The sequence below is a fragment of the Oncorhynchus masou genome, chromosome 5 (genome assembly GCF_036934945.1).
Source record: "Oncorhynchus masou masou isolate Uvic2021 chromosome 5, UVic_Omas_1.1, whole genome shotgun sequence".
NCBI classification, from domain to species: domain Eukaryota; kingdom Metazoa; phylum Chordata; class Actinopteri; order Salmoniformes; family Salmonidae; genus Oncorhynchus; species Oncorhynchus masou.
The window spans coordinates 85069043-85084770 of record NC_088216.1 but is presented as its reverse complement, the minus strand read 5'-3'; the positions used below and the strand labels follow the sequence as shown (position 1 = coordinate 85084770).

The 15728-nt window shown below is 42.0% G+C and overlaps 1 protein-coding gene across 1 annotated transcript; it reads left to right on the top strand.

The window, feature by feature from the left end:
• Nucleotides 1–1692: 1692 nt before the first annotated feature.
• Nucleotides 1693–8000, top strand: LOC135540416 (glycerol-3-phosphate dehydrogenase [NAD(+)], cytoplasmic-like). The gene is made up of 8 exons (XM_064967038.1): nt 1693–1835; nt 3241–3418; nt 3873–4013; nt 4447–4585; nt 4977–5089; nt 5241–5477; nt 5619–5725; nt 7378–8000. The coding sequence occupies exons 1-8, from the start codon at nt 1795–1797 to the stop codon at nt 7472–7474; spliced, it is 1053 nt and encodes a 350-aa protein (XP_064823110.1). The 5' UTR covers nt 1693–1794; the 3' UTR covers nt 7475–8000.
• Nucleotides 8001–15728: the final 7728 nt, after the last annotated feature.

Sequence of the window (15728 nt, the reverse complement as noted above, 5' to 3'; positions counted from 1 at the left end):
GTTAATTTTAAATGCTTGGGACTATCTATCTACCCCGCTCTGAGTCCAAACTTACTCATAACTGATCAGGTGATAGCCTACACACACTACCTACGCACACTACCATTCTGCCTTTGGTCTGGAATTGATATTCAGTGTTTGTTTGGTATTGATAGGGTTGTGTGATTATTCTGTGGCCTTGTACTGCCCCGCGGGCTGTTTGTTTCTTACCAAGATTATTTTAAATGCTTCTAGAATGTTGTGTACCTCCAAAAATTCTACTTTTAGAATCTTGTGTGCTTCAAAATTCTCATATGAACACTTCAAAGCATGGTAATGACGGGCAATGCTGTACAATGTTGTGAAACTTCACTATATTGTTTTAGTTAATCATTTAAGTGGCCTTTTCATTTTAAACTATTTTGGTGGAGCTTTGTTTCTCTAAAAAAAAAAAAAAGTTTAGAAAGTATGAAGTCTTGTTAGTTAGAAGTAAAGAATATTAAGGAAGTAGTGTTTAGTAGTAATTACCTCAAGTCGATCTAGTTTTGTAAATAATGAACAGAATAATCTGATGTGAAGGGGAAAATGTCTGTTTTTAAAGGACATACCATCAATTTGACTCATTGTCTTAATGCTCCGTTTGCCCAAGACGTTCCCCCTCAAGTGACCCCAATGGTTTAATCCAGAACATTCTCTATAACCTAGCAGCAAGTTGCAGTTGTTTGTTGGTCCTGTGTGGAAGGAGAACAACTTTTTAGGCTTCTACTGTTCTGTTCAGATGATTTCCTCTGGGTTTTCCTTCTTTATTTGTTAGTGTGCAGAAGCTATCAACACCCGAGGAAGAGAAGCGTAGAGCTGGGTTCACTTTTTAGCTGTGACATTCATGAATTTCAGCTTTTTTGCTAGCATGGTAGACGGCTTTAGGCTTGTCGGTATTTCTGTTTAGATATGACATGTCGAGGATGTAAGAACCTTTATCGTTGTCCTCAATTCAGTATCTGTTCAGTAAGTTCATTTAAATACATATTTTCAATGGGTATTTTTATTTTATTTTTCCCAATATTGAGTGTAATTTCAATCCACGTTCTGATTTAATGCTGAATTGTCCCCAAACCTGTAAAAGAATGATACTGCTGAATGATTTTAAATCTTCCGACATTAATTGTATTTTTTATTTCATGGACCAAACCTATTTTCTTCCTGTATGTTTGAACCTTGTGCTATAATAAAGGATATCGATAACTTCTCGGTCGTGAATTAATTATTTAAAGTTGAACCATTTTATGCACAAACTGGCATTCTTACCATTTTAAAGATGTTACCTGCCTCGTGCTCACCTCAGCATCACCGTTTCGTTCTGATAACACACCTGTGTCGTTGCTGTGAGAAGTGGGGTGATGCAGGAGAGGGTATAGTATAACAACCAGGGGAACGATCTGGTCATTGACCTGCAGGTCAGCATCTCGTGTTCATGGGATAAGGAGTTGAGACATGATAGATATTGCTTCACCAAACTTTTTTTGCTCTTGACATTATCCTCATCATTATTGGTCAAAGACTCACCTCTCTGAACATTGAGGTGTGCTAAAGGATACGATGCGAGACTCCTTCCGAACGCAACACATTGTTCCTTAATGGGATTAGAAGTGGTCCTCTTCCTGACCGCGCTGACCAATAGCTACGAGGGGGCGTGACCCAGACGGTGTGCTAGACCACGTGTCAGGTATAAATACATTTCGTCTCGGCTTTAGAAGTGTCTCGCACCAAGCACTTCAGGAGAAGCTACAGACACCGTGGACTATCGCACTGTACATCATGGCACTCAAGAAAGTATGCATCATTGGCTCTGGCAACTGGTAAGCACTTTTTAAAAATATTTTTGATATTAATTAATTCTAAACATATTTAGCTCTTTCTGAGCTGATGATGCAGAATGATCTTAATATACACGAGAGGGCAGTTTTTGCATGTCAGCGGTTTTCAAATGCCTCACTTCAGGTACTCATTTGAGGCGGTGATAACACTGTGAATCTTTGGATCGGTTGTGTATCACGTTTTAGGTCGTAGAATTGAAGCTGTGAGTGTATCGAGTTTGTTGTTTTTTTGTTTGTTTTTTGCTCGATGTGATCTCACCAGAAAAAGACAGTTTGAAAGATAGCCCTACAGTAAACTGCTGTTACCCTGTTCGTGTTAGATTTTCCCTCATTTCCTTCTTGCTTCATACGACTTGTAATTGTCTCAATTGGGCCTAATGCAACATAACTGGGGCAAATATCAGAATTGAATTTATCGTCTCAATGGAGTTGATTTAATCTAGTAGACGTGCTTGGTTATTGACGTTTCAGCCACAGTGACTGCATCGGACGTTTGCCTCATGCAGAATGCAGTTCAACTCCTTGTAGTTTCTCACACACTCACACAAAAGGGCTGATCGTATCATATTATGTGATGAACTTGAAAGGTGGTGGTGGTATGTCCAGTAGCCGTGCTGCTATTTCTATTTTTTTTTTATGTAACCTTTATTTATTTAACTAGGCAAGTCAGTTAAGAATAAATTCTTATTTTACAATGACGGCTAAACACTCCCCTAACCCGGACGACGCTCGGACTAATTGTGCGGCTATTATAACAACAAACGCTTTGAACTGCTGCACTGCAGGGCCTTGGATTGACTTCCTCGGGAATGCTCTTATTATTATTATATTATTATTATGCTCTCTTATGTTCTCTGAGGTTGTGTTGTATTGTGTTGTTGTGTAGGCTGACTAGTACAATGGGGGGGAAGTAGCTGAATCAATATAGAGTTGTCTGATCTTTAAAATAACTCTTGCCTCATTGATTGACGTAAAATAATGTTTGAGTAATCACTACTGTGCCATTACACTCGTTAGGTGTGGTTTATATTCATTATAAACGGTGAATGTTAAATTATTGACTCAATAATCATTTGAGTCCACTTTTTAAGAATGAATTATGATATAATTTTCTTCCCTGATCTCTCTCCAGCATCTGTTACATAATACCTGGTGCTAGAAAGCTTAACTGATTGGCAGCAGTGAGAGACAAGCTTCACAAACCAAATACAATTGCAAGACATTCAACATCCTAACATCTCACTTGCTAGCCTGTTTATCTCTCAAAGTGGGATTACCTCACTGGGTCTTGCACCCTGAGTCATTTCTTAAGATCCTAAAATGTGGAGAACACGAATGAAACAATATCATTGTTTGAAATGGACACCTTTTTGTTTCACATCTACAGGGGCTCTGCCATTGCCAAGATTGTAGGCGCCAATGCAGGAAAGCTTGACGTGTTCGACACGACAGTGAACATGTGGGTATTTGAGGAGACAGTGAACGGACGTAAACTCACAGAGATCATCAACACAGACCATGAGAACGTCAAGTACCTGCCTGGACACAAGCTTCCCCCAAACATCGTAAGACTCATTCATTTTAGACATTCAAAATACTCTGGGGGGGGGAAAAATTGTGTATTAATAATTTTAGAAGTAACCCAGAACCAAATCTCTTGTGCAGCTAACATAACATTATTATTATTCTTTTTTTACAGTTTGTCACGATAGAAAACACAACAATGGATGTATCACCTTTCAAGTTCAATAAAAAAAAAACAATTTGATTATTACCTGATTATTAACAAATCATTACCTAGTCGTTTATTATTACCAACTGTTAGATTTTTAGCCTGCCACACATCCACCCGATGAATCTGTCTTCGCCCATGTAGGTGGCTGTTCCAGAGGTGACGGAAAACAAATTTGATTATTACCTGATTATTAACAAATCATTACCTAGTCGTTTATTATTACCAACTGTTAGATTTTTAGTCTGCCACACATCCACCCGATGAATCTGTCTTCGCCCATGTAGGTGGCTGTTCCAGAGGTGACGGATGCTGTGAAGGGAGCAGACATCTTGATCTTTGTTATTCCACACCAGTTCATCAACAGAATCTGTGACACCATCAAAGAACACATCAAGAAGGATGCCGTGGGCATGTCTCTTATCAAAGTGAGTGTTTTTTTTTTGCTTTCAGGGCCTGTTTTGAATAAAGCCAGCAGCAAACAATTACCTTTTAGAAGGGCAAACTTCTGATTGAATTTACAGAATTTAATACTGCTGCTTCTGATTGTTGTTTGTTGCTGTAAATGGGGCGGCAGGGTAGCCTAGTGGTTAGAGCGTTGGACTAGTAACCGAAAGGTTGCAAGTTCAAATCCCCAAGCTGACAAGGTACAAATCTGTCGTTCTGCTCCTGAACAGGCAGTTAACCCACTGTTCCTAGGCCGTCATTGAAAATAAGAATTTGTTCTTAACTGACTTGCCTGGTAAAATAAAAAATAAATAAATAGGACGATGAGGCCTACGTTCCCGGTGATCGGTTGTTGTAGGATGTCGATGAGGGAGATGATACAAATAGACGTATCCATGGTGATCTATGTTTCAGGGTGTGGATGAGGGTCCAGAGGGGTTGAAGCTGATCTCTGATGTCATCAGAGAGAAGCTGGGCGTCACCATGACGGTGCTGATGGGAGCTAACATAGCCAACGAAGTCGCAGAGGAGAAGTTCTGCGAAACAACAATCGGTAAGGGGTGTGTGTGTGTTTGGTTGTTTAGGAAAATAGAACAAAGTATATCTCTGACCATTAAAATAGCATGTCAATGCTTTTGTGCTACATAAGTAAAGATCAATATATTTGATTTATTTATTTTAAATAATTGTTTTAATTTAATCTTTTATTTAACGAGGCAAGTCAGTTAAGAACATATTCTTATTTACAATGACTGTCTAGGAACAGTGGGTTAACTGCCTTGTTCAGGGGGCAGAACGACAGATTTTTACCTTGTCAGCTGATCATTGCAATCTAGCAACCTGGCCCAACGCTCTAACCACAAGGCTACCTGCCAACCCCAGGTATGGTATTGAAGATATTTTTCACGTGTAATAATTCTCCATGTTTTGTATTCGTCACACAGGGTGCAAGAACAAAGAGTGGGGCCCCATCCTGAAGAAACTGATGCAGACCACGAACTTCAGAGTTACCGTGGTGGAGGAAGCTGATGTGGTAGAGATCTGTGGCGCTCTCAAGGTGGGCCTTTAATTACGCAGGAAGGAGAGGGGGGAAAATGACAATGTTCTCACCAGAATGGGGAGGCAGGGGAGCCCAGTGGTTAGAGCGTTGGATCGTAATGAGATGAGATCGTAATGGTTTACAACCATCTCTTCTTCTCCCACCCCAGAACATAGTGGCGGTAGGAGCAGGGTTCTGTGATGGCCTGGGCTTCGGGGATAACACCAAGGCGGCGGTAATCAGACTGGGGCTGATGGAGATGATTGCCTTCGCCCGGATATTCTGCACCGCTGGATCCGTCTCCCCCGTCACTTTCCTGGAGAGCTGCGGCGTCGCCGACCTCATCACAACTTGCTACGGCGGACGCAACCGTAAGATCGCAGAGGCCTTCGCCAAAACCGGAAAGGTGCTGTGAGGAGTGTGGAAAGAATTTGTCATACCTGTTGTTGTTGATATTCTAAATGTTAAAATTTCTCTCATGTGTCCCCTCTTTTTTTTTTTTTCTCTCTCTCTCTCTCTCACTCTGTCTTTGTGTCTCCCTGTGTAGACTATTGAGGAGTTGGAGAAGGAGATGTTGAATGGTCAGAAACTCCAGGGTCCGGCCACTGCAGCTGAAGTCAACCACATTCTGAAGAAGAAGGGCCTGGTGGACAAGTGAGTTACATTTGATGAGTTTGCCCTCAGAAGATTCCGAGAGTGAGTTATGTTCTTACTTGATCATCCAATGACGTGTAATGACAAACCACCCTTATCACCTTTTCACACTACTGAGCCAAACGGAGCTGATACATTAATTGAAAATGACTCAAGTAAAAGTGAAAGTCACCCAGTAAAAATACTACTTGAGTAAAAGTCTAAAAGTATTTGGGTTTTAAAAATACTTTCTTTATTTCATCTTTATTTAACCAGGTAGGCAAGTTGAGAACAAGTTCTCATTTACAACTGCGACCTGGCCAAGATAAAGCAAAGCAGTTCGACACATACAACAACGCAGAGTTACACATGGAATAAAACAAACATACAGTCAATAATACAGTATAAACAAGTCTATATATGATGTGAGAAAATGAGGTGAGATAAGGGAGGTAAAGGCAAAAAAAGGCCATGGTGGCAAAGTAAATACAATATAGCAAGTAAAACACTGGAATGGTAGATTTGCAGTGGAAGAATGTGCAAAGTAGAAATAAAAATAATGGGGTGCAAAGGAGCAAAAAAATAAATAAAATAAATAAATACAGTAGGGAAAGAGGTAGTTGTTTGGGCTAAATTATAGTTGGGCTATGTACAGGTGCAGTAATCTGTGACTTGCTCTGACAGTTGGTGCTTAAAGCTAGTGAGGGAGATAAGTGTTTCCAGTTTCAGTGCTTTTTGTAGTTCGTTCCAGTCATTGGCAGCAGAGAACTGGAAGGAGAGGCGGCCAAAGAAAGAATTGGTTTTGGGGGTGACCAGAGAGATATACCTGCTGGAGCGCGTGCTACAGGTGGGTGATGCTATGGTGACCAGCGAGCTGCGATAAGGGGGGACTTTACCTAGCAGGGTCTTGTAGATGACATGGAGCCAGTGGGTTTGGCGACGAGTATGAAGCGAGGGCCAGCCAACGAGAGCGTACAGGTCGCAATGGTGGTTGGTATATGGGGCTTTGGTGACAAAACGGATTGCACTGTGATAGACTGGATCCAATTTGTTGAGTAGGGTATTGGAGGCTATTTTCTAAATGACATCGCCGAAGTTGAGGATTGGTAGGATGGTCAGTTTTACAAGGGTACTTAACTATCAGAAGTAAATGTAATTGCTAAAATATACTTAAGTATCAAAAGTAAAAAGTACAAATAATTTCAAATTCAGAACCAGATGGCACCATTTTCTTGTTTTATTTTAATTTACGGAAAGTAAATGAAGCATGTGTGTTCAGTAAGTCCTCCAGATCAGAGGCAGTAGGGATGACCAGGGATGTTCTCTTAAAACGCGTGTGAATTGGACCATTTTCCTGTCCTGCTAAGTATTGAAAATGTAACGAGTAGTTTTGGGTGTCAGGGGAAAATGTATGGAGTAAAAAGTACATTATTTTCTTTAGAAATGTAGTGGAGTAAAAGTTATCAAAATATAAATAGTAAGGTACAGATACCACAAAAAACTACTTCATTACTAAAGTATTTTTACTTAAGTTCTTTACTCCATTGTGTATATATATATATATATATATATATATATACTGTAAGCCAGTACGGTTTGGGTTGGCACTTTGGTGTGAATCAGGCATTTTTGTTTTAAAACTGAAACTGATATCCCAGTTTTCCACCTTCTAGGTTCCCCTTGTTCAATGCTGTCAACCAGATCTGTTTCCACGGACACCCCGTCAAAGAGTTCATCACCTGTTTGCAGAACCACCCTGAACACATGTGACTGACTGAAGGATGCTGGGACGCTTTAAATGTTGGAACCAGCCGAAGGAAGCGAGGCTGACGAGGAGCGGGTTGGACGATGATTCCACCTCATCAAAATGTCTAAATACTAAGATACGGAGTGGACCACAAAACACCTCAGAAAGAGGAACTTCTCAGTCAAACCTACCTCTGGTTCTGGGCTGCTGTAATATGCCACTACAATATCATCAAAAATACACCTTGTTCCGACTGATTCTTAAGTTGTTATTGGTGATGTTGCCACTATGTCAGATTTTCCAAAATACATTTTGTTTAGAAGAATGTCCCTTGGCCTTAAACAGGTGAATTGTCTTCTGGGAGGGGAAGGGTATGTCTATTTTGTGTAAGTTGCATTTTCCATAGTCGGCGAATCCCACACAAAAACACATGAAAGAAGTGCCTACTTTTTGATCCAGTCACTCGTAAATATTTGTCTTGCAAACAGATTTTATTACCTTGTTATGTTTGACAAAGGACTTGAATAAACAACTGTTATTCACTGCTTATCCCTGGTTACCGCCTTCATTATGTTCTCTCTCTCTCTCTCTCTCTCACTCTCTCTCTCTCATCTCTCTGTGCAGACACACTACCTATCTGCAGTATTGAGGGTTCTACATATATCTTTATTGAAGTAGCCTAGTGCTTATATGAATGGATGACATTAATTTAGGAATAAATTGTTCAAATAACTCACCCCTGATGTTTTTTGGACGGATGACCTCTCACTGTCAACTGCGTTTATTTTCAGCAAACTTAACATGTGTAAATATTTGTATGAACACAAGATTCCACAACTGAGACATAAACCGAACAAGTTCCACAGACATGTGACTAACAGAAATTGAATAATGTGTCCCTGAACAATGGGAGGGGGGTCAAATCAAAAGTAACAGTCAGTATCTTGTGTGGCCACCAGCTGCATTAAGTACTGCAGTGCTTAATCTCCTCCTCATGGACTGCACCAGATTTGCCAGTTATTGCTGTGAGATGTTACCCCCCCACACTGTTCCAGCAAGGTACCTGCAAGTTCCCGGACATTTCTGGAGGGAATGGCCCTAGCCCTCACCCTCCGATCCAACAGGTCCCAGACGTGCTCAATGGGTTTGAGATCCGAGCTCTTCGCTGGCCATGGCAGAACACTGACATTCCTGTCTTGCAGGAAATCATGCACAGAACGAGCAGTATAGCTGGTGGCATTGTCATGCTGGAGGGTCATGTCAAGATGAGCCTGCAGGAAGGGTACCACATGAGGGAGGGGGATGTCTTCCCTGTAACGCACAGCGTTGAGATTGCCTGCAATGACAACAAGCTCAGTCTGATGATGCTGTGACACACCTCCCCAGACCATGATGGACCCTCCACCTCCAAATCTATCCCGCTCCAGAGTACAGGCCTCGGTGTAATGCTCATTCCTTCGACGATAAACGCGAATCCGACCATCACCCCTGGTGAGACAAAACCTTGACTCGTCAGTGAAGAGCACTTTTTGCCAATCCTGTCTGGTCCAGCAACGGTGGGTTTGTGCCCATAGGCGACGTTGTTGCCGGTGATCAAATCAAATTTATTTATATAGCCCTTCGTACGTCAGCTGATATCTCAAAGTGCTGTACAGAAACCCAGCCTAAAACCCCAAACAGCAAGCAATGCAGGTGTAGAAGCACGGTGGCTAGGAAAAACTCCCTAGAAAGGCCAAAACCTAGGAAGAAACCTAGAGAGGAACCAGGCTATGTGGGGTGGCCAGTCCTCTTCTGGCTTTGCCGGGTGGAGATTATAACAGAACATGGCCAAGATGTTTAAATGTTCATAAATGACCAGCATGGTCAAATAATAATAAGGCAGAACAGTTGAAACTGGAGCAGCAGCACGGCCAGGTGCTGACAGCAAGGAGTCATGTCAGGTAGTCCTGGGGCATGGTCCTAGGGCTCAGGTCCTCCGAGAGAGAGAAAGAAAGAGAGAAAGAGAGAATTAGAGAAAGCACACTTAAATTCACACAGGACACCGAATAGGACAGGAGAAGTACTCCAGATATAACAAACTGACCCTAGCCCCCCGACACATAAACTACTGGTGATGTCTGGTGAGGACCTGCCTTACAACAGGCCTACAAGCCCTCAGTCCAGCCTCTCTCAGCCTGTTGCAGACAGTCTGAGCACTGATGGAGGGATTGTGCGTTCCTGGTGTAACTCGGGCAGTTGTGGTTTCCATCTTGTACCTGTCCCACAGATGTGATGTTCGGATGTACCGATCCTGTGCAGGTGTTGTTACACATGGTCTGCCACTGCGAGGACGATCAGCATTCCATCCTGTCTCCCTGTCGCGCTGTCTTAGGCGTCTCACCGTATGGAGAGCCACATCTGCAGTCCTCATGCCTCCTTGCAGCAGGCCTAAGGCACATTCACACAGATGAGCAGGGACTCTGGGCATCTTGATTTTGGTGTTTTTCAGAGTCAGTAGAAAGGCCTCTTTTGTGTCCTAAGTTTTCATAACCGTGACCTTAATTGCCTGCCGTCTGTAAGCTGTTAGTGTCTTAACGACCGTTCCACAGGTGCATGTTCATTAATTGTTTATGGTTCATTAAACAACCATGGGAAACAATGTTTAAACCCTTTACAATGAAGAACTGTGAAGTTATTTAGATTTTTACGAATTATCTTTGAAAGACAGGGTCCTGAAAAAGGGACGTTTACATTTTTTTTGCTGAGTTTATATACAGTAAAGTACATCAGTGTTATAGCTTAGCCGTGTTAGGCCTTCAGTCAGTAGATTGCAAAGGACCTTTCCACAAGTGCATGCTGTGCTCTCAACACCCCTCAATGAAACCTGACCTGAATCTGACTAGCCTGCTAGGCTGCTACCCTAAACTCTTCACCTTTACCATTTTCTAGAGTGACGACTGCAACGATTCTCTTTGCTGAGAAGTGGATCTCACATAGTAATCTGAAGTGATGGGAGAGAAGACTTGGGCCTACTTTTACTTCAATATTTGCTGAAGCAGTTTTACTCAGGAAAAAAACCCTCTGGGACATTATATAAATCTGTATTCCAATTTTAACTATATTCAGGATAGTCTGTTATTGGTTAGAAATTCAACTATGCAAAAAAAATGATATATATATATATATATATATATATATACAATTCTCAAATTTGTGACGATGCCATTGTGCCAAAATCTGTATGCGAAATTGAAAGTAGGATCTGTTTTGGTTTGTGAGCAAATGACTAGCTTTTTTTTAGTAGATAGACCCAACAGAAGTAGCTTTTATCCCCTTCAGAAGTGGGAAAAGAGGTAACATGCCAATTTGCCAGTGTCATGTAATAAGTAGGCTATCATTGGATTCCCTAGTTGACATGGTTTGCATATTTATTGAGTCAGTGTACTAATAATAGCTACTCTCCATCACGGCAAAGGTGGAAGTTGAACTATATTTAGTACAGGGCACAGTGTAGATGGCTGTGGACCAGGGAGCAACTGCTCTAATGTCCATCATGACATTAGCTGCCCTATCAGACATGTAGGACTGGGATACCCCCCCCCCCCCCCCGCCATGAGAACATAGACTACATGACCAAAAGTATGTGGACACCTGCTCGTCGAACATCTCATTCGAAAATCATGGGCATTAATATGGAGTTGGTCCCCCATTTGCTGCTGTAACAGCTTCCAAATTTCAGGGAAGGTTTTCCACTAGATGTTGGAACACTGCTGGGGGGGACTTGCTTCCATTCAGCCACAAGAGCATTAGTGAGGTCTGGCACTGATGTTGGGCATTTCAAACAACGTTCCAATTCATCCCAAAGGTGTTCATTGTGGTTTAGGTCAGAGCTCTGTGCAGGCCAGTCAAGTTCTCCCACACCGATCTCAACAGACTTTTTCTGTATGGACCTCGCTTTGTGCATGGGGGCATTGTCATGTTGAAACAGGAAATGGCCTTCCCCAAACTGTTGCCACAATGTTGAAAGGACAGAATAGTCTAGAATGTCATTATATGCTGTAGCGTTAAGATTTCCTTTCACTGGCACTAAGGGGCCTGAACCATGAAAAACAGCCCCAGACCAATATTCCTCCTCCACCAAACTTTACAGTTGGCACTATGCATTGGGGCAGGTAGCGTTCTCCTGGCATCAGCCAAACCCAGATTTGTCTGTCAGACTGCCAGATGGTGAAGCGTGACTCATCACTCCAGAGAACGTGTTTTCACTGCTCCAGAGTCCAGTGGCGGTGAGCTTTACACCACTCCAGCTGACGCTTGGCATTGCGCATGGTGATCTTTGGCTTGTGTGTGACTCCTTGGCCAAGAAACCCATTTCATGAAGCTCCAGACGAACCGTTCTTGTGCTGACGTTGCTTCCAGGGGCAGTTTGGAACTCAGTAGTGAGTGTTGCAACCCGAAGACAGATGTTGTGAGCTTGTGTGGCCTACCACTTCACAGCTGAGCCATTGTTGCTCCTAGACATTTCCACCTCACAATTACAGCACTTGCAGTTGACCAGCTCTAACAGGGCCGAAATGTTATGAACTGACTTGTTGGGAAGGTGGCATCCTATGACGGTGACACGTTGAAAGTCTCTCAGCTCTTCAGTAAGGCCATTCTACTGCCAATGTTTGTCTGTGGAGAATGCATGGCTGTGTGCTCGATTTTATACACCTGTCAGCAACGGGTGTGGCTGAAATAGCCGAATCCACTCATTTGAAGGGGTGTCCACATACTTTTGTGTATATATATATATATAGTGTACATACAGCTAAATGCGTATCCTCATACGCATGGCTGGTTATGTTTTCCTCCTCCAGTCTATTTGGAGAAGTGTCTAATCTATCTTTACTAGTTTCACGTTTTGTTGTTACATGCACAAGTACGGTGACAATATGAACTATCAACCCCATCCCAACAGTATTCACTATCAAAATAGTATTAACTACAAAAAAAGAAAGAAAGGAAGAAACAATATGAGAATGTAAGCTATATGGGACAGTGCCAGAAAACACATTTACAATGTGCAGAGATACTGGAGTATGTTGAGGTAGATATATAGGCTGGGATTAGAAAGTGACAGGTAGCAGGATAAATAATGATAATAGTTAACAGTATGGCTGCAGCATAAGTGGTGTGTGTGTGTGCGTGCGTGTGCGCGTGTGTGTGTGTATTTGCAAGAGTGTCTGTTTGTGTGGGTAGTGACCTGTGAGTGTGCGTATAGAGAGAGAGGGAGAGAGAGGATGGGATAGAGGTAAAGAAAGAGAGGGAAGGAGAGGGAGAAATGGGATTGGGAAAGATGGAGAGACAGAGAGAGAGAGAGACGGTGAGAGGATGAGAGAGGGAGATGTAGAGAGAGGGGGGCTAAATTGAGGGATAAGAGATAGGAGAGAGAGATAGGAGAGAAGAGTCTATACGTAGGCTTATGAAATGGAATGACAATGAGATTCCAAAACAGGAGGAGAAATAAATTAAAAGAGGAGAGGAAATACAGGCTGAGACATGATAACTATATCGCTGGAATAAAGAGCGGAATACATGGTCCGTGGAGGGGGGGTGGACAGCTATTGTCTATCTGTTTAACAGTGTCATTGCTTTGGGGGCAGAAGCCTGTTTGTCCGAGGCTTCATACTCTGGCGCCATCTGCCGGATAGAAGTAGAGAGAACAGTCTATGTATGGCAGGGTTGGCTGAAGTCTCTGACATTTTTTTCGGGCCTTCCTTAGACACCGCTTGTTGGTGTGTATGTCTAGAATGCCATGGGAGCTCTGTAGGGCCTTGTGGACGAGGACGGTGCAGTTTCTATACCAGGCGGTGATGCTCTCGACGGTGCATCTGTAGACGTTCTTGAGAATCTGAGGGACCATCACACATCTTCATCTATACATTATTTTACTGGTTGTTTTCAACATGCCTAAACCAATGGGAGTGGGTGTTATTAGACATAAGACCTTTTTTATTCCACAGTTATTATCATACTGCATTTCAGAATGTCTCCGTTGCGATGGACGCCTGGTGGAGCCCTCATCTCGTACAGAGAACTCTGAGGGTGGGTTTTGAGACAATGATATACAACGTGACTTTTTCATTATACAATTGTTCTACATACACACATTATACCTTCACTGATATTAATCTCAAAATGTCTTATCACGGATCACTATTTCTACACTATTACTAAATATACAGTATTACACAAAAGTGAGTACACCCCTGACATTTTTGTAAACACCTAAGGGTGTACTCACTTTTGTTGCCAGCGGTTTAGACATTTATGGCTGTGTGTTGAGTTATTTTTGAGGCGACAGCAAATTTACACTGTTATACAAGCTGTACACTCTCTACTTTACATTGTAGCAAAGTGTCAGTTCTTCAGTGTTGTCACATGAAAAGATATACTCAAATATTTACAAAAATGTGAGGGGTGGACTCACTTTTGTGATATACTGTATATATATATATTATTTCACCTTTATTTAACCAGGTAAGCTAGTTGAGGACAAGTTTTCATTTACAGTGCATTGCGAAAGTATTCGGCCCCCTTGAACTTTGCGACCTTTTGCCACATTTCAGGCTTCAAACATAAAGATATAAAACTGTATTTTTTTGTAAAGAATCAACAACAAGTGGGACACAATCATGAAGTGGAACGACATTTATTGGATATTTCAAACTTTTTTAACAAATTAAAAACTGAAAAATTGGGCGTGCAAAATTATTCAGCCCCTTTACTTTCAGTGCAGCAAACTCTCTCCAGAAGTTCAGTGAGGATCTCTGAATGATCTAATGTTGACCTAAATGACTAATGATGATAAATACAATCCACCTGTGTGTAATCAAGTCTCCGTATAAATGCACCTGCACTGTGATAGTCTCAGAGGTCCGTTAAAAGCGCAGAGAGCATCATGAAGAACAAGGAACACACCAGGCAGGTCCGAGATACTGTTGTGAAGAAGTTTAAAGCCGGATTTGGATACAAAAAGATTTCCCAAGCTTTAAACATCCCAAGGAGCACTGTGCAAGCGATAATATTGAAATGGAAGGAGTATCAGACCACTGCAAATCTACCAAGACCTGGCCGTCCCTCTAAACTTTCAGCTCATACAAGGAGAAGACTGATCAGAGATGCAGCCAAGAGGCCCATGATCACTCTGGATGAACTGCAGAGATCTACAGCTGAGGTGGGAGACTCTATCCATAGGACAACAATCAGTCGTATATTGCACAAATCTGTCCTTTATGGAAGAGTGGCAAGAAGAAAGCCATTTCTTAAAGATATCCATAAAAAGTGTTGTTTAAAGTTTGCCACAAGCCACCTGGGAGACACACCAAACATGTGGAAGAAGGTGCTCTGATCAGATGAAACCAAAATTGAACTTTTTGGCAACAATGCAAAACGTTATGTTTGGGGTAAAAGCAACACAGCTCATCACCCTGAACACACCATACCCACTGTCAAACATGGTGGTGGCAGCATCATGGTTTGGGCCTGCTTTTCTTCAGCAGGGACAGGGAAGATGGTTAACATTGATGGGAAGATGGATGGAGCCAAATACAGGACCATTCTGGAAGAAAACCTGATGGAGTCTGCAAAAGACCTGAGACTGGGACGGAGATTTGTCTTCCAACAAGACAATGATCCAAAACATAAAGCAAAATCTACAATGGAATGGTTCAAAAATAAACATATCCAGGTGTAAGAATGGCCAAGTCAAAGTCCAGACCTGAATCCAATCGAGAATCTGTGGGAAGAACTGAAAACTGCTGTTCACAAATGCTCTCCATCCAACCTCACTGAGCTCGAGCTGTTTTGCAAGGAGGAATGGGAAGAAATTTCAGTCTCTCGATGTGCAAAACTGATAGAGACATACCCCAAGCGACTTACAGCTGTAATCGCAGCAAAAGGTGGCGCTACAAAGTATTAACTGAAGGGGGCTGAATAATTTTGCACGCCCAATTTTTCAGTTTTTGATTTGTTAAAAAAGTTTGAAATATCCAATAAATGTTGTTCCACTTCATTTAATATCTTTATGTTTGAAGCCTGAAATGTGGCAAAAGGTCGCAAAGTTCAAGGGGGCCGAATACCTTCGCAAGGCACTGTACCACTGCGTCCTGGCCAAGATAAAGCAAAGCAGTGAGACACAAACAACAACACAGAGTTACACATGGAATAAACAAACATACAGTCAATAACACAATAGAGAAAAAAAGTATGTATACAGTGTGTGCAAATGAGGTAAGATAAGGGAGTAAGATAAGG